The sequence below is a fragment of the Exophiala xenobiotica genome (assembly GCF_000835505.1).
Source record: "Exophiala xenobiotica strain CBS 118157 unplaced genomic scaffold supercont1.1, whole genome shotgun sequence".
Lineage (NCBI taxonomy): Eukaryota > Fungi > Ascomycota > Eurotiomycetes > Chaetothyriales > Herpotrichiellaceae > Exophiala > Exophiala xenobiotica.
This window is the reverse complement of record NW_013562494.1, coordinates 2,399,257-2,422,819: the sequence shown is the minus strand read 5'-3', so window position 1 is coordinate 2,422,819 and position 23,563 is coordinate 2,399,257. Positions and strand designations below refer to the sequence as shown.

Genomic DNA, 23,563 nt, shown 5'->3' with positions numbered 1-23,563 from the left:
AACTTAGACAAGCGCGGCGAGGCAGGGGAAGGGCAAGAGCGAGATGTCTTCTGGAGGCGCCACAGGGGCCTTATTGCTTGCCTGCACCTAATCGATTAAGCGCACAGGTGGCTACGGGCGGCGTGGTCTGGGCGGCTCAGGTGGCCCACCAGCCATAACACGTCAAGATATGCCACGTCAAGCTGACATCTGGACCTAAGCCAAAGTCCATTTTCTTCTTTTCTTGGACTTCGGCACTGCGCATAGATTTAGACCAACGTACCATATATTGAACGTCACTACGATGTTTCTGAGTCGTATCTCCTCAACTCTTCTGCAAGGCTCTTTCAGAAGTCGCAGCAGCCATTCCAGCGTAAATGCAACGCTTGGAATGTTGCGACAACGACGTGGCATCCACCTTGCCGGAGCCAGTTGCAAGATTCGGTCGACCCGTTCGTGATGGAACTGGAGTGATCCGATCTGAACGGTGGACGAAGTGGGCGAAAGCGTGAACAATGGAAACCCATTGTGACCACGGAAGTCAACTATACTCCCACTTCTGGTCCTGGCGCTCTGCTCTGGTGGCCACACTGAAAGAGCGCGAAGATGATGTTCAGTGTATCTGTCTCCTCTACAGATCACCATGCCGGCCGCTCAGAATGGTTATCAGAAAGGCAGGAAAGCCCACTGGATCTCGACACAGTTGCAGCAGCCTGAAGGCACAAACAAACGCCCAAGACGAGCAACCCACGTCCTGACTGAGAGCTACCGGCTTCAAGTAGGCTCACTTTGCCAAACACGACCAGGCGGTCATTCCAACTTCCGTATGACAAACCCTGACAATTCACGGGCGGTGGATGATTCGGGCGCTGCGTAATTCGAGCTCGACCGTACCAGCAGCCGACCACTGCCAAGGTTCAACCTCTTATATCTATATATCTCAACTGTCATACAAGAAGCCCAGCCTATGATCAGTCGAGAGGCGTGCCTCAGCCTGGCTCAGCCTTTCGCGCAAACCCGAAAATTCTTTACCCTGCAGACACGATGGCCGATTCTGATGTTTGTGCTCTTCATGGCGAGAAATGAAGCTTTTGCGTTTGAGGATGTTTCAAACACGGATATACCAACGCAACGGATGGAGCCATATATATATCACCATTGCAAACGCGGCGCAGAATGCAACATAAGTCTGGACCTTCCGTCTCCCTAAGTTCTGGATATGGTGGAGTGCGTTCGCTCAATACTTTATCTGAATCTGCTGGGTGATCATGGCAACGCTTGCTGCACCTCAGAGAAGGTCGCTGTCCGCTTTAGGACTCCGTCAGCATGAGATATGAACAGCGCACAATGCGAATGTCCGCCGCCAGGAGCGAGGAACTTTCTTTGGTTCGACCCGGCGGGCCCTACTGCGAAAGGATAAAAACAACCCCTGTTGGCAAGGAGATTCAAACGGTGTGGTGGCGACCATGCGTGAATGTCCTTCCACCCGAGTGCTTCGTGTAAACCCGGAACATATGCACTGCCTTGCTATGGTGTTTTAACCTGGCAACGCGCCTTCCCGCAGTGTATTTGTGAATGTGCATCCTGCCCCCGGAGGCAGTGACATTTACAACGCTGTTTGCCATGGTTTCTTCAACGCGGCCTGCTCTCTTGTCACTCGCCGTCAAAGATCTACACATCCACCCATCAGCTCCTGCGAAAGATCCGTTGTACCATCATTAAACTCATCATCTATCGTTGTCAGAGAAGCCTGCATCCTCTACACACTGCCGCCCTTCGAAGAAAAGCCTACGCCGAACGCAAAAGCAGGTCCTCATGACTCAACACCAAAATTTGGGCACCGCCTCCACCCACAAAGGTTTAGACACGATGGTAACCAATCACCCCAAGTCCCATGTCTCATCTGCCTCTAACACTTATCAAAGGAACAAAAAGGCCTTCATTTTGCCTCCTCTTCGCATTTGAGTCCTTTGGCAGCTGAATTCGTGCCTTCACTCCCATGTTATTCCGCGTCCAGTGCCAGCGGCTTTTCCAACACATACACACTCAACGAAGGTGCTTGTGAATTCATGCCGGACGCACCAGAGCACTACCTGCAGAGCCCAAACACATATATGAATGCGATGGCTCCGGACCTTGTACAAGGCACGCCAGCGCAGCCATTCCAACCAGACCGCATGGAACAGCATGCCTGTGACATTCTCAACAGCGCCAGACTCTGGAATCCTGACCCCTCTGTGGCAGGTCTAGTTCCAGGGTCGCAACAGTGGGCTCCAAAGGCCCATCAAGAAGAGAGACCCGAACATCAATACCGCCGTCGATTGAGATGGGCTGTCGAGTGGAATGACAGCTACACCAATCCAATAAACCATGAGCCAGCTGCTCGCAAGGACAGCCTCAAGATATATAACGAAGATAATGATGAATACGAGTGGAAGTGTCTGGAGGTTCGTGATGAGGTCGAGTATTGGGTACACCACATCAACTTCTTCGGACAGTTGGTATATACAAAGTCAGCAACAAGCCCTGCGGCGACGATCGCCATCTTGAAGTCCTCTACAAAATGGTTCGGAGTGGTCAACACATCGCGGCTCCGCATCTCCGTGCTTGTAGCCTCTGCTTCGCGGCTTCTGGATCCAGTTGTCTACTACGGCAAACCAGAAGCCCTAGCGCAGCTGAGAGGAACGGCACTGGAGGATGCTTGCATCGGCCAGTGCGATAAATTCTACAGCAACAATGGCTGGTGGCAAGACGACGAATATACTGAGGAGGAGTACATTCCTCGCGTCGATACCCTTGAATCCGTCCACTATAAGGAGGGCGAGGTTGTCATCAACGGCTGTACGCCTGGATTTCCAAGCCGGGTGGAGATTATCACTGCTGGCACTCGGGAGCAGGTGGCCATCGACAAGGCTTGTCGAGCTGCCGTACAAGCCCGAATCGCACGTGGGCCGGCCAAGTCGAAGCTTACAAGCTGCTGCATTTCCTACGACCATGCCGACGATTATCCTGATGCCGTTGTGGACGTGAGGACTTATGTTACTCAAAGACCGTCAGGATCAAGCAACAGCAGCGGCAATACCTCAGACACAGGTATTATGACGGCTCCGTCAAGTGCCTCGCCATCAGTAGATGCCACTTTTGCATCTCCAGCCTCTCCAGCTCCGGTCATGTCTAGTGAAGAACTTAACCGTCGTCTTGAAGAAGCGTTCCCATCTGCCGAATGGGATGAGGATGATTACATGGAGGATAGGTTGAATCAAGCCTCAGCCACTCCTCCCACGTCAGCCACGACACCTCAATCTCGCGATATTACTGACCGCGAAGAACCTCAAGAACAGAAGGCTACCTCCACTTCTCCAGCACATCGTCGTTTCACAGACCGGGAATTGTTCCATCAACGTTTGGCAGCTGCTGGAGATCGAGGACCAATTCTCTCTTGGGCAGAGGACGAGGAGGAGGTACCAGCCGCTACACCCGTTGCTCAGAAGCCAACGACTGCAGTTATGGCTACCAAGACTATTGTCCGAGTCTTGGTACAAGGTGCTGCTAGACAACCCTTGATGATTACGGTGACTGAGATGAGATCAAAACATCCAGCCAAAACCGTCTACGACCTCGCCAACCTGGCATTTACAGGCCTACTGCCGAACCTGCGATTCGGCCGTGTTGTCGTGCTGGAGCTCGCTATTGCTGAACCGCCTTCAGCTACTGTTCCAAACATGCTTCCCACCGTCCCGACTGTGGCCAGTATATACACTTCAGTGCACAATGGCCCTCCTCGACAGCGACTCACCGAGATCTTTGACGATGAGGAGGAAATCGCTGGCACTGTGGTTCATTCCGACGTTGCGATTCGGAATACTGCTGATGCCACCCTTATAAGCCGGGTTAGTGCCGGCGACATCGTCCCAGAAGGCAAAGAGCAGTCAGTGGCTAGAAATCGGTCAGGGTCCTCCCGAGCGCCAGCACCATATCCAGAGAATTCGCGACCAAGAAGTCCTCCACAGAAACCTCTTCGTCGACGAGTGGGTTTGGCGGTGCCTAGGACTATCCCAGCGACCGTGGTGTCGGCGGCTTCACCATCACCATCACTATCGTTGGCCTCATTGTGCCGATTCGTTGCGGAAGCGAGCGCCTCGCCGACGGACTCCAGCTACGACCAATGGCCAGATTTCTCTGGAGTTCCCTACTACTCGCCTACCTCCTCTGTGTCTGGACAAGCGTCTGCTGGTGAGTGCGATGATGAGCTTTTGCAGGGAAGGAGCAAGGGTTGGTTCAAGAGGGGCCTTGATAAGGTCAAGGGGTTCTTCAGTAGGAAGATCTGATGGGATGGCCTATCGACAGGCAAGGCCCATCGCGCAAGACTACGATGCCAACTTTCGGCATTTTAGAGGAGGAAATGGAAACGCATTGGACGGGATATGTGCAGAAGGCTATGGGTATTGCAAGACAACGAATGGCTTGCAATAATGGTTTACGACTATGATGAAGGACGAACAAAAAGCTGGGTACAACAGCACCAGGCAAAAGATAACGGATCACGAAACGACACGAATGGAACAGTGGTCTGAGAATACAGCAACCAGCAACCAGCATACGATGCATGAAAACATGAGGTTACGAAAAGGCTCGCTAAAGAGCATGGGTTTGGGTCTAAATTTGTCTTCGTCAAGCGTCAGGCGGGATGCAAATGCATACACCATTGAACGTTACAGCGAGCGGAATGGGTTCGAAGGGTAAAGCGCTGGCGGCATTTATTGTGTACCAACATATGACTTGAACCACAATCAATCTAGGTGCTAGAACATAAAAGCAATGACCGCATGATTTGGCATCGAGTTCCCATTTGATTCCTTCCATAGGGCGGTGGCTGTAACCAGCGGTCTGGCTGGAGGTGAAAAGGATCCCCAGTACAATGCGAAGAACATGGCTGGCAAGCTCTGCAACGACACTCGAGGCATCGGCTGACAGACTGTGGCACAGGGTTCATGCAACCCAGCTGCAGAGGACTTGAGAATCAGTTAGCTCCATTGTGAATGTGTTCTCGGGCTGCGTCCCAAGCCGCTCAACCATAATCGAGCAGACCGAACGTGCGCTTTGAAACCAGTCTTCAGCAGTGCGTTTTTGTTCTCTCCAGACTAACGGCTCTCATGTGAGGACCCGCGTGAATACCAGAGTACCTGCATTTAAGTAGCAGAAGCACGATGCTCGTTGACATCAGCTTGCAGTAGGGGTGCAGGTGGCTTGGAACGAAGATCCAATAATACTGTAACTCTTCATCGAAGATCAGCATTTCTCGTCGAAGTCAGATACACGACAACCTGAGCTTTTTGGATGGCGAAAACGCACCCGGATGACGCTCTTCGGATCGATCTTGACACCATGCAGAGAGCGTGGAATTATGATGTCGACATTTCGACCCCCTGGGAGCGAGTCGGAGAAACTTGACTGGTTGATCGAGACAGACTTCGGCCAGCGGAGAGACGGAAATCCAATTCGACAGGGAACCCAAGCGAGAAAGGGAGCAGACCATGAGAGATGAGTGGTCAGGTAGCTTCACAAACGGACCAGGATAGCGCCCAGGTTGGCGTGTGTGGCTTGGAGCCATGCAATCTCCCACCAGCAAACCGTCCACATCGCACAAACTGTCCACCTGGGTCACCAACCTGTGAATCACGATCATCCTCAAACGGACTGTGATGGCAGATGGTCTCGGACGCATGCCGCAAAGAAGCCTGGATGAGTTCACAAAGATACCGCCTACAATGGAGGGGTCAGAAGTGGGAAGAGTATTCTGTTGGCTCTTTGCTACGAGGCTGTCGAAGGAGCTGAGATGCCCAAGCAACTTGTCCAGCGGACCCGACTTGTCGTCGTTGTCACAAGTTCGAACTCATCTCGCTGAGAAGGGAATTGTCAAGCCATGAGCTGCTAGTTCTGGTGTTTCAGAAACAAAACAAGAGACCAGGAACCAGGGCGTGAGACGGAGCAGGACCATGGAAGTGTGAAGCGAGAGTGCAAGATTGGGAAATGTGAGGAACGGGAATAGCTTGGGTCCTCACCAGGGCCTGGTTTAGGGTACTAGGCATGGTTTAGGCATGGCCTTTAACTAGAGCGGGTCAGAGATGATCCCCGAAGCCACTGAAAGTCCAGTAGCCGATCTCCATTGCACCCTGGTCAGTGGCTTGTTCACCTGGTCAACCTGGTCAACCTTGGATGTTGTCTTGCTGGCCTCGATCGCTGTCCCTGCGCTTGGAGCTCACCTTACCAGGACTCACTTGTGGGTGCCCGGAGGCGCACCGCGACTACAGTGAAAGTCCGGCAGAAGCGCAGCGCAGTCTCTAGTTAGGTCGGTGAGTCCTGCCAGTCGCCATCCACCACACCTGCCACCCGCGTCTGCTGTCTCGCTCTCTCCCAATCACACTCTGCGACCTTCCCTCCGATCTCTGTACCTTTTGCGTCTCTTTCAACCCTCTTGCAGTTCGCCTTTTTGTTGTTACCGCCCAGTTCGATCAGCAGGGTCTTCTTTACCCGGAGTTGTCTCTCTATCTCTGACCACCAGTCGCTCGTTTGCCCACATTCGCTTCTACACACTCAACGGTTTTAACTACTATTACTCCCTTCCTAGAGCTCGATCCCCATCCTGGCAGTTTCACGCACTGACCCGGCTCCTCAAACCTCCCGAACCGTCAGAGCTTCTTGACCCTGAGTACCCTGCCACCGGATTCACACAAAGTCTTGGGCTTGCCTGGCAGCGAGATCGATCGCGGACAAGATACAAGGGCTGGGTGGAGGATGACTTCAGCATGAGCTTGAAAGAGTTGGATACTTTTTGGATACCTGAATTGGCAAACCGCCGTTGAATATATCATCGCCCCACGATCGAACGACTACGTCGCCTGCGGGCATGTCGAGATACTACTCGTTGGGCGCATTGGCCCTGCTGGCACCTGCCGCGCTCGCGCAAAGCTGTATATCTTTGGCGGGTTCAAAGACCTGTTCTGCATTCAATGCTTCGTCGATTTCCACAAATTCTAATTTGACCGGACTCTAGTACGTGGTCAAACGCTTGCTGTTTCTCATGAGGATGCTAACTGTCGCAGTCCCTTTCTTGCCTATGTTACGTCGACCGACGAGTTCGACACTCAATTAAATCAATATGTATCTCAGCAATATGTACAAACGAAATACGTCAACATATTCGGCTGTGACGGCATCAATCTGGCCAACACGACCGACTACTATGCCCGCTACACCTTGAGCTTCATTTGCAATGGGATAGTACAGAACTCCAAGCAGCCTTGTGGGTTGTCCAACGCAGACTCGAGGCCATTATGCGCCGACTCCTGCGCCGAGCTGGCTCTAAGCGAAGAAGAAATCATTTCCAGCAACTTGTGTTCAGGTCGAAACACAGACTACGCTGAAGAACTTCGGGCCGACTTCACCAATTGCGCTCTGCCAGCCAACTCTATCAGCGGAAGCTGTATCGCAGGCGAATCCAATGAACCCGGCAACTGTGGTTTCGGAGACAACCTGATGGGTCTTTGTAATTTCTGCCGTGCAAGCACCGAGAATGCTACCGACTCCTGCTGCTTCACGTCCAATGCCGAGGGCCGTTGCCAGAATGTCGCTCTCCCAGTCTTCTCCACCATCTCCGGCCTGCTCTCATCCACCGCAACTCCCAGTTCGTCGCCCACGAGCAGCTCTACTGCAGGTGCTGCAGGCTCTAGAGGCCATGACAACGGTCTCAGCGGTGGTGCCATTGCTGGTATCGTTATCGGATCAATTCTTGGATTTCTACTACTCTGCGCTCTCATTGTTCTCGCCGTCATCTGCCTCCGCCGCAGACGCAATCAGAGCACAGCTGGCAGTCTCCTCAACCAGCCGTCGCCTCATAGAAGAGGCGGTCCAGGCTCTTCATCACACAGTCCACCCATGTCACAGCCTGGATATGAGGTACTGCCAGGCGGTCGGGTGGCCCGCATGTCTGCTCTGCAAGATGATCAACCTGTGATAGGACCGCGGCATAACCACACTTCTCACACAGACATGTATGGAGATAGTCCCGAATCACGCGAAAAGACGTTGGGCGGAGTCGTGGCTGCCAAACATGGAGACTCCCCTGGTAGTGATTCGCAAAACGACAGTTCTCCCGGAGACTTCTCCTCACCCGAAGGGGTGGCTAGTGGACAATCCGAACAACTACCATTTTTCAAGGACTACTACTCAAATGATGATATCCACCCTGGTGATAAGGTCTCCGTTCTTTGGGCTTATCAACCTCGCGCGGGAGATGAATTCGAGCTCGAGAGAGGTGATATGCTTAAAGTCGTCGGCATCTGGGATGACGGCTGGGCGACTGGAGTACGAATCAACGATCGAGCCGAAGACTACGATGGCAAGCATAAGGTGCAACGAGACAGTGGTGTTTCCAACGGCTCGGCAGCCCGAGACGACTCACCTACACCGTCAGGAGACATCAAAGCTTTCCCATTGGTCTGTGTTTGCCTGCCCGAGGCATGGAAGAAAACGGTAGAAGGCGACACTTCTACGGAAAGTGGTTCAGGTGGTCCACCTCCGATATGAGGCTGACTTGTCCGCGATCATGCTGTGTTTATGACGACATGCACTTAGCCTAGGCGTTTGGAAATGATGGTCGATCATCCAGCGATGAGAAAACTACAGACTTCGATAATACCAGTAATATCACAAGCAGAAGTGTTCTACCACCCCAAAGGACCAAAAACCAGTTTTCCCTCGTTGGGCATCGAGCATCACCCTGTTGATCAGTTTCGGCCATGCTTTTGCTCACCAACGGAATTGGAAGCGTCTCTGGCGGCCGTTGTGCTTTGAACTCATTTGATTCTATGATACCCCTTTGTGTACAGTTTGTTTGCAGCGTCCATGCACTTCGATGTCGATTTTATTGCGAGCAGGATTTGTGTTTGGTGCATTCTGTTCAGGGTGGAATTGGAGGAGGTACGCAGAGAAGAGGATACCACTTGCAAGTCATGGTGCGGCCTGGACTCCACGCACTTTGAGACTCAGGCAGGAGACTCAAGAGGCGGGGATAGATGGTTGCAGGGTTATGAACATGAAAACATGCAGAAGAGGCAATACAGGTTAGAACTTGATAGTCGGGCAGAGGAATGCGACATACTGTACAAACTCAGGCCGTGTCGTCCCTGTATTGCTATTTCCTGCTTCGATGCCACTGTAGATGCGGCTTTACAGATGCGGGTAACAGTAAAGGGAGGAATTTTGTGCCCGGTGCCTGGATGGACAGCGATTCTACGAGGTACAGTAGTCCGGTTGTGTATAGGGGTGTGGAAGAGAATGTCCATTGTTGTGTTTTGCTACTCTACTCTACTGACTTGGTCGGTTCGTTCCAATCTGGTGGAATGAATGGTGCTCGGGAGCATTTCGATAGATACGTCTACACCAATGCTCGATGCTCGACGCTCAATGTTCCATTTTGCAATTTGTTTTGGAACTTGCAGCTTTGCTGCTTCCCATTTGTATTGCTCTCTATCTTCTCGCCGCGTTGTGATACATAACATTAGTGTAATTGCTCGACGCCCATGGATTAAAAACGAAGGCGCATCAAGGTCTAAGCCAAGTGCTGATGCCGATGCCGATGCCGATACTTTTTTGGGTATAATAGATGTTCCATCCGAATTTCCTTTTCCCTTTCCTCTGCCATTTCCGTTTCCGTTGGTGCTGTATGCTATGTCGTACATTGATCAATCTTTTTTTATGTCGTTGCTGTTCGTATACGTGTGCGTGTATCTCGTATCGCGTATCGTGCGGTTTGTCAACCAAGCAAGCCTAAGCCTAAGCCTAAGCCGCGCCTCGTGTCGTTTTTTTTCTGGCCTTTCTCGGCCGCTATGTGTCGTCCTTCTCCCTACGGACCCCACTGGACGAGGGGTGTCAAAGACTGCAGCGGCGGTCCGGGCTAGGCGAATCCAATGACGCCATCTCGACAGGCCGTGCCCGGCGCGACGGGACCCATGTCGACAAGGCCGCCCTGGTCGCACATGTAGAAGGCGTTGGTGCCGTTGCAGAAAATGGAGCCCGAGGGTGTGCATGGGCCGGCGTTTTGGCGTTCGATGGTGCCGTCGACGCATTGCGTGCCCGCGGCGACGGAGCCCATGTAGATGTATGTCGTTGTGTCGCTGGAGGTGCTGACGCATTGGGAGAAGGTGGACAGGGAGTTGCATTCGAAGGTGCCGGGGGTGCAGCTTGTGGGTTGGGCGGTGGCGGTGCCCGAGGCCGAAGAGGAGGTGCTGGTGCTGGTGGTGGTGCTGGTGCTGGTGGTGATGGAAGGGGAGATTGTGGTCGGTGTGCTGGTGGGGGCGGTGGTGAGGGTGGTCACGGGCAGGGTGGTGGTGATGCTGTGGGAGGATGTTGGAGATGAAGATGAAGATGAAGGGGAAGAGGGGGGTGTGGTGGATGTGGGTGAGGATGAGGATGAAGATGAGGATGAAGATGAAGATGAAGATGGCGAGGTGATGTATGCGGATGATAGGGCAGTGGAGGTTGAGCTAGAGCTAACACTAACGGATGAGCTGAGGGGTGGTAGGATCGTGGAAGAGGTGACAGAGGTGATTGACGTGCGTGTTGAGGTTGGGCTGATGGTAGAGCTGGAGCGTGAATCGGTCGTGGTTGAGGTTGAGGTTGGGGTTGAAGTGCTGGTCGCCATATCTGACGTGCTGGTAGAGGTCGATGTAGAAAGTGTGATGGGATCACCTGTAACTATGATTAGGGTACCGTTAGTAGCGGGGAGATCCGTTCCAGTAGGCAGAGAACCAGTTGTTGTCGTTGTCGTTGTCGTCATGGCGGTGGCACTTGTCAGGGTTGTCGATCCAGCAGCAGTGGTGGTAAGCCCGGTAACTTCGGTGGAGAAAGTCGAGGGGGATCCGGTAACCGTAACGTAGGATGCAGCGGTCGTAGACGCAGTAGCCGACACAGGAGACTCAATAGCTGACGAGGAAGTCGAAGATCCAGTTTCAATAGCTGATGAAGCAGTCGAAGATCCAGTTTCAATAGCTGACGAAGAAGTCGAAGATCCAGTTTCAATAGCTGACGAAGAAGTCGAAGATCCAGTTTCAGCAGCGCTGGTGCTAGAGGAGGTTCCGGTGATGGTGTATCCAGGGCCGGGGTTTGCAGCAACAAGGTCCTGGCCATAGACGACATCGTTTCCGGGATCTGGAAAGACCACTTCACTCCCTTCGATGGTCGTACAGCCATTGTCCACATTACACACAAACATGTCCGGGAGTTCGGATATGGAAGTTTGTCGATTCCACAGACTTCGTCGGTATTTCTGGCTGGGGTTGCTGACAATCTGGACACGAGCACAGTTTTGGTACATCTCCCTGTTGCCGGCAAGGTTGAACCAGGACCAGGAGAATATGGCGGAATCCGAGGCTGGCGCATAACTGGGGATTGTGAAGTCGTACGTCAGGGTAATGGGGCAGCCACCGATCATCGACTTGATGACTTTGAAGGTAACTCCATTGTCATAAGACAGAGATAATTGGCAGGAGCCTCCATGGTGAGGTGCCGCTCCAGCGATGGTCATGTTGTAGGTGTTTCCCGCATAGTAGGTGGCCTTGATCACGTCCGCGTTGTCGTAGGCGTTCGTTCCGGTCGTGTATTGGTAGTGCTTGCAGGAGAAATCCGATCCGTCGGCCAGTAAGGGAGAGGTCATAGAGTAGTCTTTGTCATAGTAAGGCACATTGGGGTCAAGGGGGCTTCTGAGTGGATAGGGCCAGCTCATTTGCATATGTGCTTGGATGCAGAGGGGTAGACAGGTGAGCAGGGAGGAGATGATGAATGAGGTGCGTGAGTGACGTGACATGGTGAGAGCGTGTTTGAGAAGGAGGGTGAAGGGGGAGGGAGAAGGGGGAGGGAGAAGGGTTCCTGGTATGGTAGAATGCAATAAAACAAGCTGGACAGCTCCGTTTGTATTATTGCACAGTCAGCAGGTAGGCAGGCACAGATATATGAATGTGATGAGAACCTGCAAGTCAGTAGGATGGGGACCTGGCTGTACTTGCAGAGACTAGAGTGTGAAAAGCTTGGTAGAAGAAGTGACATGAGGCTTCGCCTTTATCTCAGGTCGATATCAACAAATCCACAAAATAGCCACGTCAAGTCACGTCCCTACCATTTCGAATTTTCATGAGCGGCGGGGTGGTTACGTGGATGAAGCTCGAACATCATGTTGATCTGGATACAAACCTGAGGTGTTCGGGATGAGGCCAAAGGATGGCCTGAGCGGACGTGGCGCCGCTTCCTGCCCGGAGAATTGCTCACCTTGAAGTCCAAGCTCAACATTCCCCGGGCATTTTCTAGCCAGCCGTTGGTGGGAATCGCGGGCGCGGAAGGATCTCGAGCCAGCCTTCAAAGACTCTTCGCCCTGGTGACAGTGTTGCTAATGTCAGTCACGGAAGCTTAGCTGAAAGGTTTTATGAGGGTCTTGTCAGCAAAGTGGACCTGAACAGTTCTCTGTCGTTCGGACACAAGATATAGACGACTCATGGAAAGATTCTTGTTGGTCAAAGACCAGAAGAAACTAAGAGATAGTGCATTTGCTGGTGCATCAAAAAGAGGCGGAGTCCCGTACTGTGTAGGCAAACGAAGCATGGAAAATGGAGAAGCAAAAGGGAAAAGGCTGAAGCCTTGTCGCCAAGCATCTTCACGTGACGCACGTGACGAGGCTGCGGGTAAATGATGGTGTCCCCCCTGATGGCGAGAGCTTCTTGCTCTTCGGGAAGGGAGGAACTGAATCTATCTCATATTGGCCAGCTGTCTTCGCGGAATGACATCCTCATCTGGACTATCTACAAGCTCACGATCCCATGCCCATGCCTTAGCAAGCTCATCGGCTTCCCACCCTTTTGGATCCAGCATCATGCGCACCGTGAATTCGCCTAGTATGGGCAGGAACTTCCAGGCATGTCCAGAGCCGGCCGTGGCAATGTAAAGGTTCTGGCACCGCGTATGAGGTGTGACGAACCAGGCCTCGTCCGGGGCTAGGGGTTCCCTGTAGCGACGGTATGTCAGACGAGGGTTTACACTGATGATCCCTCATAGCCGAACATCGGCAAGTAGGAAACCGATTTGGGATCAAAGACTCACCAACATAATCGCAACTGCTCGGGCTGTAGCTCCGCAGCGGCGTCGACACCGAAAATACCAGCAATCACCGTCTTCATCTCCTCGCGCAGGAGTACTGGAATGTTCTCAGGTGCAGTCCATTCAGTGCCCTCAGCATTGTCCGGTGCTACCGAGATCTTGGTGTTCGAGGCAGGATGGAGAACAGTGTTAGCAAGAGGAATGTCTCGAATGAACTTCAAGTAGCCATCCAACGTCGGCGGCATAGTCTCTCCTGAACGTTGTTTTTAGTCAACGAGTAGTGTTTCGGCTCATACATAACTGACCTCTGGCCGGGTCAGCATCCCATAGCACAGCTGGCGTGCTCTTGTATGTCTCCATTTGGTCTGGACTCAACCTCACCTTTGCTTCAATGATGGCGCCAGCAACAAAACGAGGACCGGCGTGCAGACCAGAGTCATCCGGCGAACTCTCGGCGAGGATTCGAGCAGTGTCCGCTCCAGCACACAGCAAGACTTTCTGTGCGTGATGTTTGCTGCCATCGACGAGCTCGACTCCATGACAATGACCAGCAGTGACAAGGAGTTTCGAGACACCATTAGTGACGTACTTGACGCCATTATCAATTGCAGCCTGCATCGTGGCAGCGAGCGCCCTGGCTGCTTCTGCCCAACCAGCATTGGGTTCCCACAGAAACTCCTCGACCGTGTTGAAGTTGGCTTCCTTGAAAATCCCATTGAATCTCTGTCGGACATCTTCTGGAGTTACAATTCTCGCTTCTTGGTTGATGCCTAAGCGCTTGAAGTTCTCCAGGATTGCTCTTGCTCCACCTTTGTAGGGCCGGATGGAGAGCATGCCAGCCTCATGGTAGAATTTGCTGAACAGAGAATCATTTCTCCAGATCTCGTGGCTTCTGGCCGCTAGACGACACAAACTGAGGTCGGAGTAAGCGGCCCGGACAATTTTGTTGATATCTGAAGAAGCTGCCCTAGGAGATGGGAAGGGCGAACAGTCGAATACCGTTATAGTGTACGAAGGGTGCCGGCGAGAAAGGTGAAGGGCGGTTGAGGCTCCAAAGACGCCTGCGCCTATGATGATGACCGAACCCTGGTGCATTTCCGTGACGCCCGACATTGCTGGCGCTGTGAAGGGGTGCACAGTGAACCTCTGGATCGCCCTGATATATCTCAAAGGGAGGTGTTGGACAGGGATACTTGCAATGATTGGCTGAGACGACTTGTTCTCTCCAAGTTTTCTCTTTCGAAGCCCGAATGCGAGGCACGCCAATCACTCGCCCGTACCAAATGACCAGTAACATCCTGCAGCAGTGAAAGACCAGAAACGCTTTGTGCAAGGTCTTTTCCCGCCGTTAACTCCCGCTCTGTTTGTCATGAACTATCGTTCCACCAAGTGCTGTTCCGTCCTGGTGTGTCGCACCCAGTGCTGGAATCATGTTCTCTCTTTTTCTCTGCGATGTGTTGGCAGGTTTGTTGTCGGGGTTATTGGCGGCGTCGGTATACTTGCCATATTGGTCAATACTTGTCTAGCTCTAGGATTAGCACTGACTTAGCTCACGCTACCTCTGACTAACTGAGTTGTCAAGTTCTCCGCAAAAGGGGTCGAGGGCCTTACGACCTTCACGTTGGCAGAGCAATGTGCCTCAGTCGGCAACAAATTATCCACGACAACGCGGATTGAGGTTGAGAACGAGAGCTACACGCGTTAGACAATGGCAGCGCTCCACCCGCAAGCCAAGGGTCTGCAAAATACGCCATTGAAGGCCAGATTTGAATCATTGCAATGGTCTCAAAAATTAAGGTAAGCGTATCGAAGTTACCTAACAGCCAGGTGCAAACGCATCTTCTCGTCTCGGGTCACAGTGTTACTCGACCCTGACGGAGCACCTCTGGCACACAAGCTCAGGCAGATGGCCAAATTACGGCGATCTGCAAATAATATCCAACCCCAGAACTCCAATGGTATCGTCCAAACCAAATGAACTGTAAGAGGCCTCCTTGTTTCAAGAGCCGTGAAGGGTTCCGAAATCCTCAGTTCCCTTCTCCTTGAGGTCTGAGGCAGAGAGATATGACTCGTTTGTCCAGGAACCGGCCTCCAAAAGAATGTCGCCAGCACTGTTCTCTTCCTGGGTCGATGTTCTGTAGCCTTGCGATGTGGTTCTGTGACCAAAGATGCTATTGGTGCGGCATGTCGTCTTTGTCGCTAGATCATCCGGTCCTTGAGCAACCTGGAACAAAGGTACAGCCTCGTCCATGAAGCGGCCCATGCTGTAGGTAAGATTGTCGGGAACATGATCGAGCAGGCAGCCGCGGCCAGTCCTTCTAGAGCTGGCTCTCGAGGAGCGAAGACCTGCCATCGATCGAGCGCGCTCTGCACGCAAGCCTTTGGAGAAGCTGCGCTCAGTGCGCTGGTTGGTCGTCCGTTGAGAAGCTACGCGTGAACGGCTAAGCTTTGGGAGACAATCGAGGTCATCTGACAGATGAGATGTCGTTCCAGGACAGTGTAGATGAAGATGCAGTTGGCAAGCTCTGCCTCTGGACTTGTATTGGTGAGGGATACTGACATTGGAGGCGTTGTCATCGCTGAACTGTCCTTTTTCCTGCTCCTTGACATGTAGGATGTGGCCATCTTGGTGATGGTGGTGGGTCTGGATGCTGAATTCGAATGATGGCATGTTTATGGCAGCTTACTTCCCATTCAAAACTAAGGGAGAGTCCCAGTGAGGTTGATTCTGGGTCCAACAGAGGGAGGAACGAGGGGCGTTGGCCAGCTCAGTGCTGCAAGCCGAGGAGCTGGGTCGTGGCGAGGTAAGTCAGCACAAAGTTCACTAGGAGTAACAGGTGTCCTGGATTTGCAAGTGATTCAACCCTTGCTCTGAAGAATGTATGCTGATGGTAACTTTATGTGAAAGCCTGGGTCTCTCTGCGTACATATACTTGTCGGCTTCGCATCTGTGGTAGCAGCCGGCTATATTAGGACTTAAGTCATTCTACCACTTTTGCGACATACTACCTCATTGTGCCTCGCTGATGCGCTCTCCCCGCAATCCTTTCTCGACGCCTTACATCACTCGAAGCCATGTTTGAAGTGCTCGACAGTTGCTTCAGACCAAGGCCGGGGAATTTGATATCGGAATTGCTCTGGAGGAAACAACGCCAACGACGTTCCTGGTTAGTGAAATGAGAGTCAGGTCCATGTGTGGTCTAGCGAAAGAGAAAACAAGCAGGGGTAGCTGTCCACGAGGCTAGCAGGGGGAGGTCAAACCGAGATAGCAACCGTTTCCATTGGCCGAACATGTCCTGGCCATGCATGGTCTGGAACTTGGCCTTCCGAAAACAACTCGCTTCGATGCCAGGCTGGGAATTTCCGTAAGTCCTCTGCATGGCTAGACTTACTGTGCACGAAGTTATACCGGGACCGAGCATGACTGATGGTTTCGGCGTTGATACGGCGGGGGAAAACATGTTGATCGTCGCTAATCGCTCTGATTTTTTTACTGACCTTGGTCAGAATACCACCCAAGAAGCATCATGCAAAGCAGTAGGACGTCATTGATATTCACCTATCACTTGTGTCTGGCAACCCACATCCAACAGAGCCCTGTGCTCTCAGCCTTGCTCATACTGGACGGCCCAAAGTCATCTCTTCTGTACAAGTCCCTCTAGTGCAGCACTCCGGGCATTCACACAAGCCTCTCACCCCAAGGCGGCTATCTCGTTGAATGGTGTCTCACAGTCTGTTGATGACGCTCGAGCTGATCAGGTCTCGCGAATCCTGTCGTATTAGTGCACCCTGGGAGATCACACTTGTATTTCCTCTCGTGTTTCGCCATGTGGGTTCTTCGAAGAGATTGATGCGTCAGCGATGTCCGCAGCTCACGCGTTTTGGAATGGCGTGAGCGCCGGTGAGAAAAGGATTGGGAGGCGAGCAGAGTGTGGAAAGGGTGGATGGGGAATATGAGGAGAGGGAGACATAGGGGCAGCAGGGTTCAGCTTTGCTCACCTGAACGCCGAGTTGCGCTCAAACACCACTAGCGACCCGTCGTCTCGGACGCCACCTTTGTCGCAATTATGACCGAAATGGCAGATGTGCTTTCCCTTCCCTCTAGACAACAAAGTCTTCGAGTCACTCTGAGTTGCTGGCCTCCCAGCATAGGTGGGGGCGTAGATATCAGGCATGGCCCCCTGATTTAAAGGTTGGTAACCAGGGGTGAAATATGAACCTGCGGGTGTGGCAGGTTGAGCATGTAATTGCGCGCGAGAAGGTAATTTCCAACCAGGTTGATGCAATGGCCTGCCGGACCAGATCTCTTCACAGGTATTGCTGACCCTACCAAGCTCAGTCGAAAGATTTCTAGCTTCAATCAGCGTCAACATTGTCTGGACATGGTTCCAGAGTACATACTGCAATAGGCGTAGCTTTTGGTCGAGGAAAGTCACGACTGATGTGTCTGAGAAATCATCCTCTCTGGAGACACTTTTTATATAGCTTTCGATGTAATCGGAAATGTGCGGGCCGTTGGTCAAAGAAACAGAGATTTGAGACAACACTCCCATCACCTGAGTGAGGAATGTGCCGAGAGCCTCCAGTAGACAACTGCATGGGTCAGGATCCGAAGTGCTCCAGAACAAATCTGTAGTGACAGCGTTCATGTGAAGGTGTGAGATGTCGTCTGGGGAAAAGTCACTCCGGGCCACCTTGACATCAACCAGAGCCCGGAGCAAATGCAATTGTGCGGCAGGACCAATCTCAGAGATGTCATTCCCAGTTGCATTTGGAGTGCTCGACGTTCGGGAATCCGCTCGATGGTGCGTGGATGTAGACATCATGGCGTACTTGTGGCTGTGGAGATATCGAATGTGGACACTGCATCAAACCTAGGCGATGTACGTTGCAGCGCAAGGAGGATTCTGGTCGAGAAAAGAGATCATAAGGAGAGAACAGAGCTAGACTCAGAGAAGGCCAGTGGGCGACGGACAGGGCAGGTTGGATGCAGGGCAGCATTGGGTAGCAGGCGAAACATGCTTTTGCCTGCAGCTCCGGGGTCGATGCTGCCCAATTGGCCCTCTTTCTGGAATGGTGCAGCCGCTTTGAGGAGAACACGGAGAAGCCTCTTCGCGCGGGCATCAAGCCAGGTTGTCCATTGGTAACAGCTAGGATATACGCAAGCTGAGGACAGGCTTGAGCCGCTCAAGGCCACCTCTGGTAGTGAGGCGAGGGGGCTGACAACAGTACCATGTCAACCCCTCACCTTTGGACCTGGGCTCCTGAACTCGCCGTATTCAGGACAGGTGGTCATCCGCCCTCTTGCTTCTCGTATTGATTGGGCACTCGATCGTATCTCGATGAAGTTGTTGTGGTAGCAAGGCTGGACTCGCGTGGTTGCCTTGGGTGTTCAAGAACAAGACGTCGTTCTGTCAAGTACTTAACTTAGGTAGTAGTCAGCCTACCCGACCCAGCACCCTCCACCTCTACCCGCTGCGTGGCGGGCCGAACCCCAATCCTAACCTGGTGACTGACCCGGAAGCCGGAGCGTTTAATACTGGGGCACCCCATCTTCGAGCCCATCAGTTGGTGACCCCGATTCCCAAGCTCTGAAGCACGGCTCATGTCATGATGGCTCCATTCCACTCCTCAAAAAGACCGAGACGCAATAGTCTAACGAATGCTTCACTCGCACAGACCTTGCTAGAGCACCACAACTTCGAGCAAGATGATTTCTGGGAGACAGCAAGGCTGTTCACGGTCCTCGATGATGACGGCCAAATCTCGAGTTTATCACCTGCCACCACGTCTCATAAACGAAAACGTGACGAAGGCAGCATCGGTTGGTCGGACCTCGACGATACCCATGTTGCACTGCTGACAGATCACCAGACGAAGTGCATTCATTCTCGGACGACAGTCATGCCTCCAGCGTCCTTGAAGAGCTCTGGCCTGGGTCTGCCCCTTCTCTGCCGTCGCCACTGGACAGGGTTGTCGAATTGGCGATTCCGAATCCATTCATAATGGGAGACTTGTCAGAAATACCAGACCATCCTCGTCTCACTTCAATCTTTGACCCTGTTGTCATTCCGAAGCAGGTCCGTGTCAACGGGCTGGTCAAGTTCCATCTGCAATTCAATGATCCGAACATGCCTCAGAGCACGAAGCAAGTCCTCACCAAATACCGGAAGGAGTACAACGATCAGTTGAAAACCAAGGTCGGTGAAGTCTCTTACCTGCCGCCTGACTTTGGTCGGGGTTTGAATCTGAATTCGATGGACCAACGACTCTTCAAGTTCTGTAAGCCGTGGCTCCAGTAACTTCGAAAGAAAGCTGACAATGACAGACGTTGTCGCATATTGTGCCGGGAGGACTCTGCTGCCAGCTTCAAACGTCTGGCTTACAGGCATACCAGCCATCGCCGAGAAATCGGAGTGCGTGAAGCACGCCATGCTGTCCTGCGCAGCCGGCTATGTTCTCGATTATGCTCCCTCGGACAAGCTCAAGCGGCGAGCAAGCTACCACCACAAACGCGCGGTGATGCTTCTTGGTCTTGAGCTTGGCAAGGAGGAGAACTATGAACCGGGTAAGGAGGAACCGCTGTTGATGGCGTTGTCGCTGCTGAACCACGAGGACATCGTCAATTGGGAAACCAGGGAATCCACCAAGAGACAGCCCAAATGGTACCAAGGCAATCTTGCAGTCAAATATCTCCTTGACAGTTCGGACCCCGGGTATCGGTACAAACATCCCATCAATGTGCAAAGCACCAACAATCGCTACGTCATGAGCCACTATCAGATGAAAAGTCTCATCCTCTGCGATACACTCGCGCCATTGAAGCCAGATACCGAAGAACATCCCTTCAGGTGGCTCCTCGAGGGTAATGAAAGGGAAGTAAGGAGAGTCACAGGCCTGGCTGGCTGCTCTGCGAAGATTCTGCACATTTTCACGCAGATCACTCGACTTTGCGGCCAGCTGCACGAAAACCCCGATTCCATACCGATCCAGAAGGCTGGGAAGGTCATCCTCGAGTCGTTGACCAATTTTCAGCAGTGGTCGGATCTCCTGCCTCAACCATTTTCGACCACGGAGCAACTGGCCCAAGCCTGTGAAGCAGACAAGGACGAGAATGGAAAAGTCCGCACGGCTGCTCTAAGTGTCGCACTGAACGCCGATTCCTACGTCCTTGCTGCTCAGATCTATATCCTGTGCAGGCTGTTTCGAAAACCGCGCAGGCACCCCGACGTGCAGAGCAGGCTGAGGACCTTGGTCAGGTGGACAGACTATCTGCCCTTAGACGGGCCTCTTTATACTGCGCAGGACACCCTGTACGGGCTCGCAATCACCGGGTTCATCGCGGTCGAGCCCGAGCATCGTGCCGTCGTCGTCGGACAGTTCTGTCCCTTGCTGATGGGACCAAGAGGAAACGATCCGCCTGTGTGGCATGTGACCGAGAAGCTTTGGAGTTGGCTCGATGAGGCTGGAATCGAAGACGATCCGGACGAGACCGACGCCAAACCCCTCTCTGAGAGGAAGCCTTGGTGGGAGACCATGGTGGCTTGGATCATGGACACTCAAGGGAGGTTGAGTCTATCATGACATGTGGGACTTGGGCGTTATGTGTGTGTCAGACCTTGACGGACTATGAACTTATGATATGATACCAGGAAAAGTCGTACGAAACTTTTGCAGTTACGATCCAGGCGGTTCCGGTATGTACTGTACAACACTTGGAGCGAGACCAGCGTCGCTATGGGATTCCACGATTGAAGGAGGTGACGACTTACGAATTGTACGGTAATAGTCAACGATACGGAACTGAGATGTAGGATGATGGAGTGGCCATTGACGCAGACGGTAGGGTGTCGTCAGCAGTCCAAAAGTTGCTGGTGCTGGTACCACCAGAGCACGACAAGTGTATCTTCAATGTGCACGATAACTTCTACTTTCACTTAATCCCAGTCCTCGTCGCCCTCAGCATAGTTGACAGCCTTTCGCTTCACACTCCGCCCATTTGTTGCCCGCGTTGGCGCTTTTCTCTTGCCCTTGGCCACTGGAGCCGCAATCTCCTCAGCATCAGTCAGATCAGACATGTCGACATCCTGCTCGGTGCCCTCGTCACTCAATTCAGAGAGCTCGCTCTCGCTCGGCGTAGGCACTGACTTTGCGCTTTTTTCCTTCCCTCCAGACCGAGGCGCTCGGGCGGGTTTCTTGTTCTTCGCCACACTGTACACAGACTGGGTCTTCTCGAGGTCGAGACTGGGGTTGCCGTCTACAATCTCCGATGCAAATGCAGATGCACTGGCTGGGGTGTCAGTGAGAGCGACGGCGTTGCCGGCTTCTTGAGCAGCCTGCCATGCTGCCTTCTCCGCCCTACGCGCTGCGGCACGCTCGGCGGTCGTCTTAGCCTTCTCCGGGTCTCGTGGCTTGACTTCCCGCTTCTTTGGACGCAGCCATTCCTCCATGCCTAGAGGCCAGTAGACGCGGCCTTCAGGCCCGCCCATGCCGACTTCCTCGTCTGGAATGACTGGAGGTGGTTGCGCTTCAGGCTCAGCGTCTTCAAGCTCGTCCTCCGCTTCCTCCTCCGCGGCCTTGGACTTTTTCTTCTTTGGCATCTTTTTGGGCTTCTTCGGTGCTTTCCATGGCTTGTTCTCGTCATTGCGAACGTGTGGAACAATGTCGTTGAACGTGTCGAAGCCGGGGAGCTTGAATGTCCGCATGAGCTCGAAGACAGCTTGCTCTTTGTCCTTGGCTTCGATCATCAGGTCCATATCTGCCGCGCAGGGAGGTAGAGTTGCTACACGCGGATTATGTTTGCGTCGTTGTCGCGCGGTGATGGCTGATGGCGTCGGCTCAGAGTAATGCATCTTCTGCGTGATTCCTTTTCTGGTCCAAGTGGCCTTGATGCGGGGATACAGATTCATGATGTCCAAAGTTCCTTCGCGGATTTTGTCGGCGTCGAAGACAATGTTATGGTGATGGTAGTCGAGGACCAGCGGAATGTTGAGCTCTTCGCACACAGGGAGAAGGTCGTGGACACCGTAGCACACATCATCGTTTTCGAGGACAAGGCGATCTTTGATCTTTTGAGGAAGCTTCTGGTAGTTCTCCTTGAATCGTTCGAGGGTGGCAGCCTTGTCCCCAAACACGCCACCCATGTGTAAGATCATCACGGCATCGCGATCTTGCTGTTCAGGGAGCTTTAGGAGGTCAAGCAATTCACAATGGTACTCAAGGTCGCGGATCGAAGCGGTGATAACCTCTCCGCGAGGTGAGCCAAGCTGAGTGAATTGCCCAGGATGGGTCGTCAGGCGGTGGCTGAGTTCAGCTGCAACACTTCCTGCTTCTGCCAATGTCTCTGATGCAAATGGAGCAAGCTTGTACCCATATACATCGTGACTTGCAAAGGGGAACATTTCCGACGACAGACGCATGAACTTTATGCCGTACCTATCGTTCCATCGCAGCATCTTAGGTATGTCTCGAGCATTGGCCAGACCGAGCGCTTCCACGTATGCTTGGCCTCGGGCTATGTCTGCGGGCCGGTCTTTGTCTGGGCGATTCTTGGTCGCGTGCTCAGGCTGCGTCGGGTCTTTCAGAGGATGACGGTGTTCAAGAATGGATGCAATGCGGCATGTTCGCGAGGAGAAAACCGGCGGATTTGAGGATCGAAGGTAGGTATTGAGACAGGCGTAGCCTATACGTCCCTTCCACGGTAGGGGTAGGTAGGAACTGTTGACTGGTGGTCGTCGTGATAATGCTTCCTTGATCTCTTCAGGATCTGCATCTTCTTCGCCCTCTGCTTCTGGATCTCCACGGTCCACATCATCCTGTTTCGCAGCTTTCTTGGTAGGCGTTGCAGTTTTTGCAGGCCTTGCAGGTTGTTCAACTTCTGCATCCCCTCCGACGGCTTCAGCCTCCTTTTTCCCTTTTGTTGCCGTGGTCTTTCTCTTCTTCCTTCTTGCACTTGGCTCCTCGGCATCTGGTGATGCTCGAAGAGCGTCTTTCCCATCCTTGATCTTGTCATTCGTTAACGGATTTGTATCGATATCGGCAGGAGGAACTTGGGTGGAAGCTCTTCGTGAGCTAGTCCGTCGGACTGGTTTGGGAGGCATCATGTTCGAGGCCACAGAGGCGACATTGACTGGCAATGTCTTTGGCGTAAAGACAGTGGTGTCAGCATCAGGAAGGGAAGACCTCTTCCGTTTAGCCATTGCGGTCAATGACAACGAAAGGGCCCGTGATGGCGGCGTAAGACGAGGTCTAGGGGTAAGACTCAATACATTCGGTCTCAATGGTAGCACTGATCCCAATCTCACAGGAGAACTGATCATCCGAAGTCGGTTTTCAGATTTTCCAGGAGCAGCCCTGGACACTGGTACTTACAAGGAGGCTCAGACAAGTTCATTTTCAAGGCTGCTGTGGAATTTTGCATTTCAACGACAAACGCTCACGC

General features: G+C 52.8%; 8 protein-coding genes across 8 annotated transcripts; 3 read left to right on the top strand and 5 right to left on the bottom strand.

The window, feature by feature from the left end:
• The first annotated feature begins 2,061 nt into the window (after nucleotides 1-2,061).
• PV05_00934 (uncharacterized protein) lies at nucleotides 2,062-4,650 on the top strand. Its single transcript, XM_013465870.1, has one exon. It carries the CDS (start codon nucleotides 2,094-2,096, stop codon nucleotides 4,305-4,307), a length of 2,214 nt encoding a protein of 737 aa, XP_013321324.1. The 5' UTR covers nucleotides 2,062-2,093; the 3' UTR covers nucleotides 4,308-4,650.
• Nucleotides 4,651-6,367: 1,717 nt separating this feature from the next.
• On the top strand, nucleotides 6,368-9,321 carry PV05_00933 (uncharacterized protein). Its single transcript, XM_013465869.1, has 2 exons — nucleotides 6,368-7,032; nucleotides 7,083-9,321. Exons 1-2 carry the CDS (start codon nucleotides 6,887-6,889, stop codon nucleotides 8,563-8,565), a joined length of 1,629 nt encoding a protein of 542 aa, XP_013321323.1. The 5' UTR covers nucleotides 6,368-6,886; the 3' UTR covers nucleotides 8,566-9,321.
• Nucleotides 9,318-12,207, bottom strand: PV05_00932 (uncharacterized protein). The gene has a single exon (XM_013465868.1). It carries the CDS (start codon nucleotides 11,840-11,842, stop codon nucleotides 9,935-9,937), a length of 1,908 nt encoding a protein of 635 aa, XP_013321322.1. The 5' UTR covers nucleotides 11,843-12,207; the 3' UTR covers nucleotides 9,318-9,934.
• A 560-nt stretch (nucleotides 12,208-12,767) lies between these two features.
• PV05_00931 (uncharacterized protein) lies at nucleotides 12,768-14,478 on the bottom strand. The gene is made up of 3 exons (XM_013465867.1): nucleotides 13,428-14,478; nucleotides 13,126-13,375; nucleotides 12,768-13,030 (listed from the first exon to the last, which is right to left on the bottom strand). Exons 1-3 carry the CDS (start codon nucleotides 14,233-14,235, stop codon nucleotides 12,775-12,777), a joined length of 1,314 nt encoding a protein of 437 aa, XP_013321321.1. The 5' UTR covers nucleotides 14,236-14,478; the 3' UTR covers nucleotides 12,768-12,774.
• A 643-nt stretch (nucleotides 14,479-15,121) lies between these two features.
• Nucleotides 15,122-15,793, bottom strand: PV05_00930 (uncharacterized protein; the record flags this gene model as incomplete). Its single annotated transcript, XM_013465866.1, has 1 exon — nucleotides 15,122-15,793. One exon carries the CDS (start codon nucleotides 15,791-15,793, stop codon nucleotides 15,122-15,124), a length of 672 nt encoding a protein of 223 aa, XP_013321320.1.
• Nucleotides 15,794-16,557: 764 nt separating this feature from the next.
• PV05_00929 (uncharacterized protein) lies at nucleotides 16,558-18,084 on the bottom strand. The gene is made up of 4 exons (XM_013465865.1): nucleotides 17,524-18,084; nucleotides 17,122-17,472; nucleotides 16,682-16,958; nucleotides 16,558-16,615 (listed from the first exon to the last, which is right to left on the bottom strand). The coding sequence occupies exons 1-3, from the start codon at nucleotides 17,946-17,948 to the stop codon at nucleotides 16,829-16,831; spliced, it is 906 nt and encodes a 301-aa protein (XP_013321319.1). The 5' UTR covers nucleotides 17,949-18,084; the 3' UTR covers nucleotides 16,558-16,615; nucleotides 16,682-16,828.
• Nucleotides 18,085-18,735: 651 nt separating this feature from the next.
• On the top strand, nucleotides 18,736-20,706 carry PV05_00928 (uncharacterized protein; the record flags this gene model as incomplete). The annotated part of the gene is made up of 3 exons (XM_013465864.1): nucleotides 18,736-18,946; nucleotides 18,997-19,404; nucleotides 19,451-20,706. The coding sequence occupies 3 exons, from the start codon at nucleotides 18,736-18,738 to the stop codon at nucleotides 20,704-20,706; spliced, it is 1,875 nt and encodes a 624-aa protein (XP_013321318.1).
• Nucleotides 20,707-20,920: 214 nt separating this feature from the next.
• On the bottom strand, nucleotides 20,921-23,549 carry PV05_00927 (UV damage endonuclease UvdE). The gene has a single exon (XM_013465863.1). It carries the CDS (start codon nucleotides 23,439-23,441, stop codon nucleotides 21,060-21,062), a length of 2,382 nt encoding a protein of 793 aa, XP_013321317.1. The 5' UTR covers nucleotides 23,442-23,549; the 3' UTR covers nucleotides 20,921-21,059.
• Nucleotides 23,550-23,563: the final 14 nt, after the last annotated feature.

Bases quoted from the DNA above. Each gene is read 5' to 3' on its own strand.
- PV05_00933 (XM_013465869.1), top strand. From the start codon at position 6,887: ATGTCGAGATACTACTCGTTGGGCGCATTGGCCCTGCTGGCACCTGCC. The intron at 7,033-7,082 runs GTACGTGGTCAA...TAACTGTCGCAG, and splicing joins TCTAATTTGACCGGACTCTA to TCCCTTTCTTGCCTATGTTA.
- PV05_00927 (XM_013465863.1), bottom strand. From the start codon at position 23,441: ATGATCAGTTCTCCTGTGAGATTGGGATCAGTGCTACCATTGAGACCG.
- PV05_00929 (XM_013465865.1), bottom strand. From the start codon at position 17,948: ATGATGTCTACATCCACGCACCATCGAGCGGATTCCCGAACGTCGAGC. The intron at 17,473-17,523 runs GTATGTACTCTG...GATTGAAGCTAG, and splicing joins CAAAAGCTACGCCTATTGCA to AAATCTTTCGACTGAGCTTG. The intron at 16,959-17,121 runs GTGAGCAAAGCT...ATCTCTTCGAAG, and splicing joins GAGCGCAACTCGGCGTTCAG to AACCCACATGGCGAAACACG.
- PV05_00932 (XM_013465868.1), bottom strand. From the start codon at position 11,842: ATGTCACGTCACTCACGCACCTCATTCATCATCTCCTCCCTGCTCACC.
- PV05_00934 (XM_013465870.1), top strand. From the start codon at position 2,094: ATGAATGCGATGGCTCCGGACCTTGTACAAGGCACGCCAGCGCAGCCA.
- PV05_00931 (XM_013465867.1), bottom strand. From the start codon at position 14,235: ATGTCGGGCGTCACGGAAATGCACCAGGGTTCGGTCATCATCATAGGC. The intron at 13,376-13,427 runs GTCAGTTATGTA...AACAACGTTCAG, and splicing joins GGATGCTGACCCGGCCAGAG to GAGAGACTATGCCGCCGACG. The intron at 13,031-13,125 runs GTGAGTCTTTGA...CCGTCGCTACAG, and splicing joins GAGCAGTTGCGATTATGTTG to GGAACCCCTAGCCCCGGACG.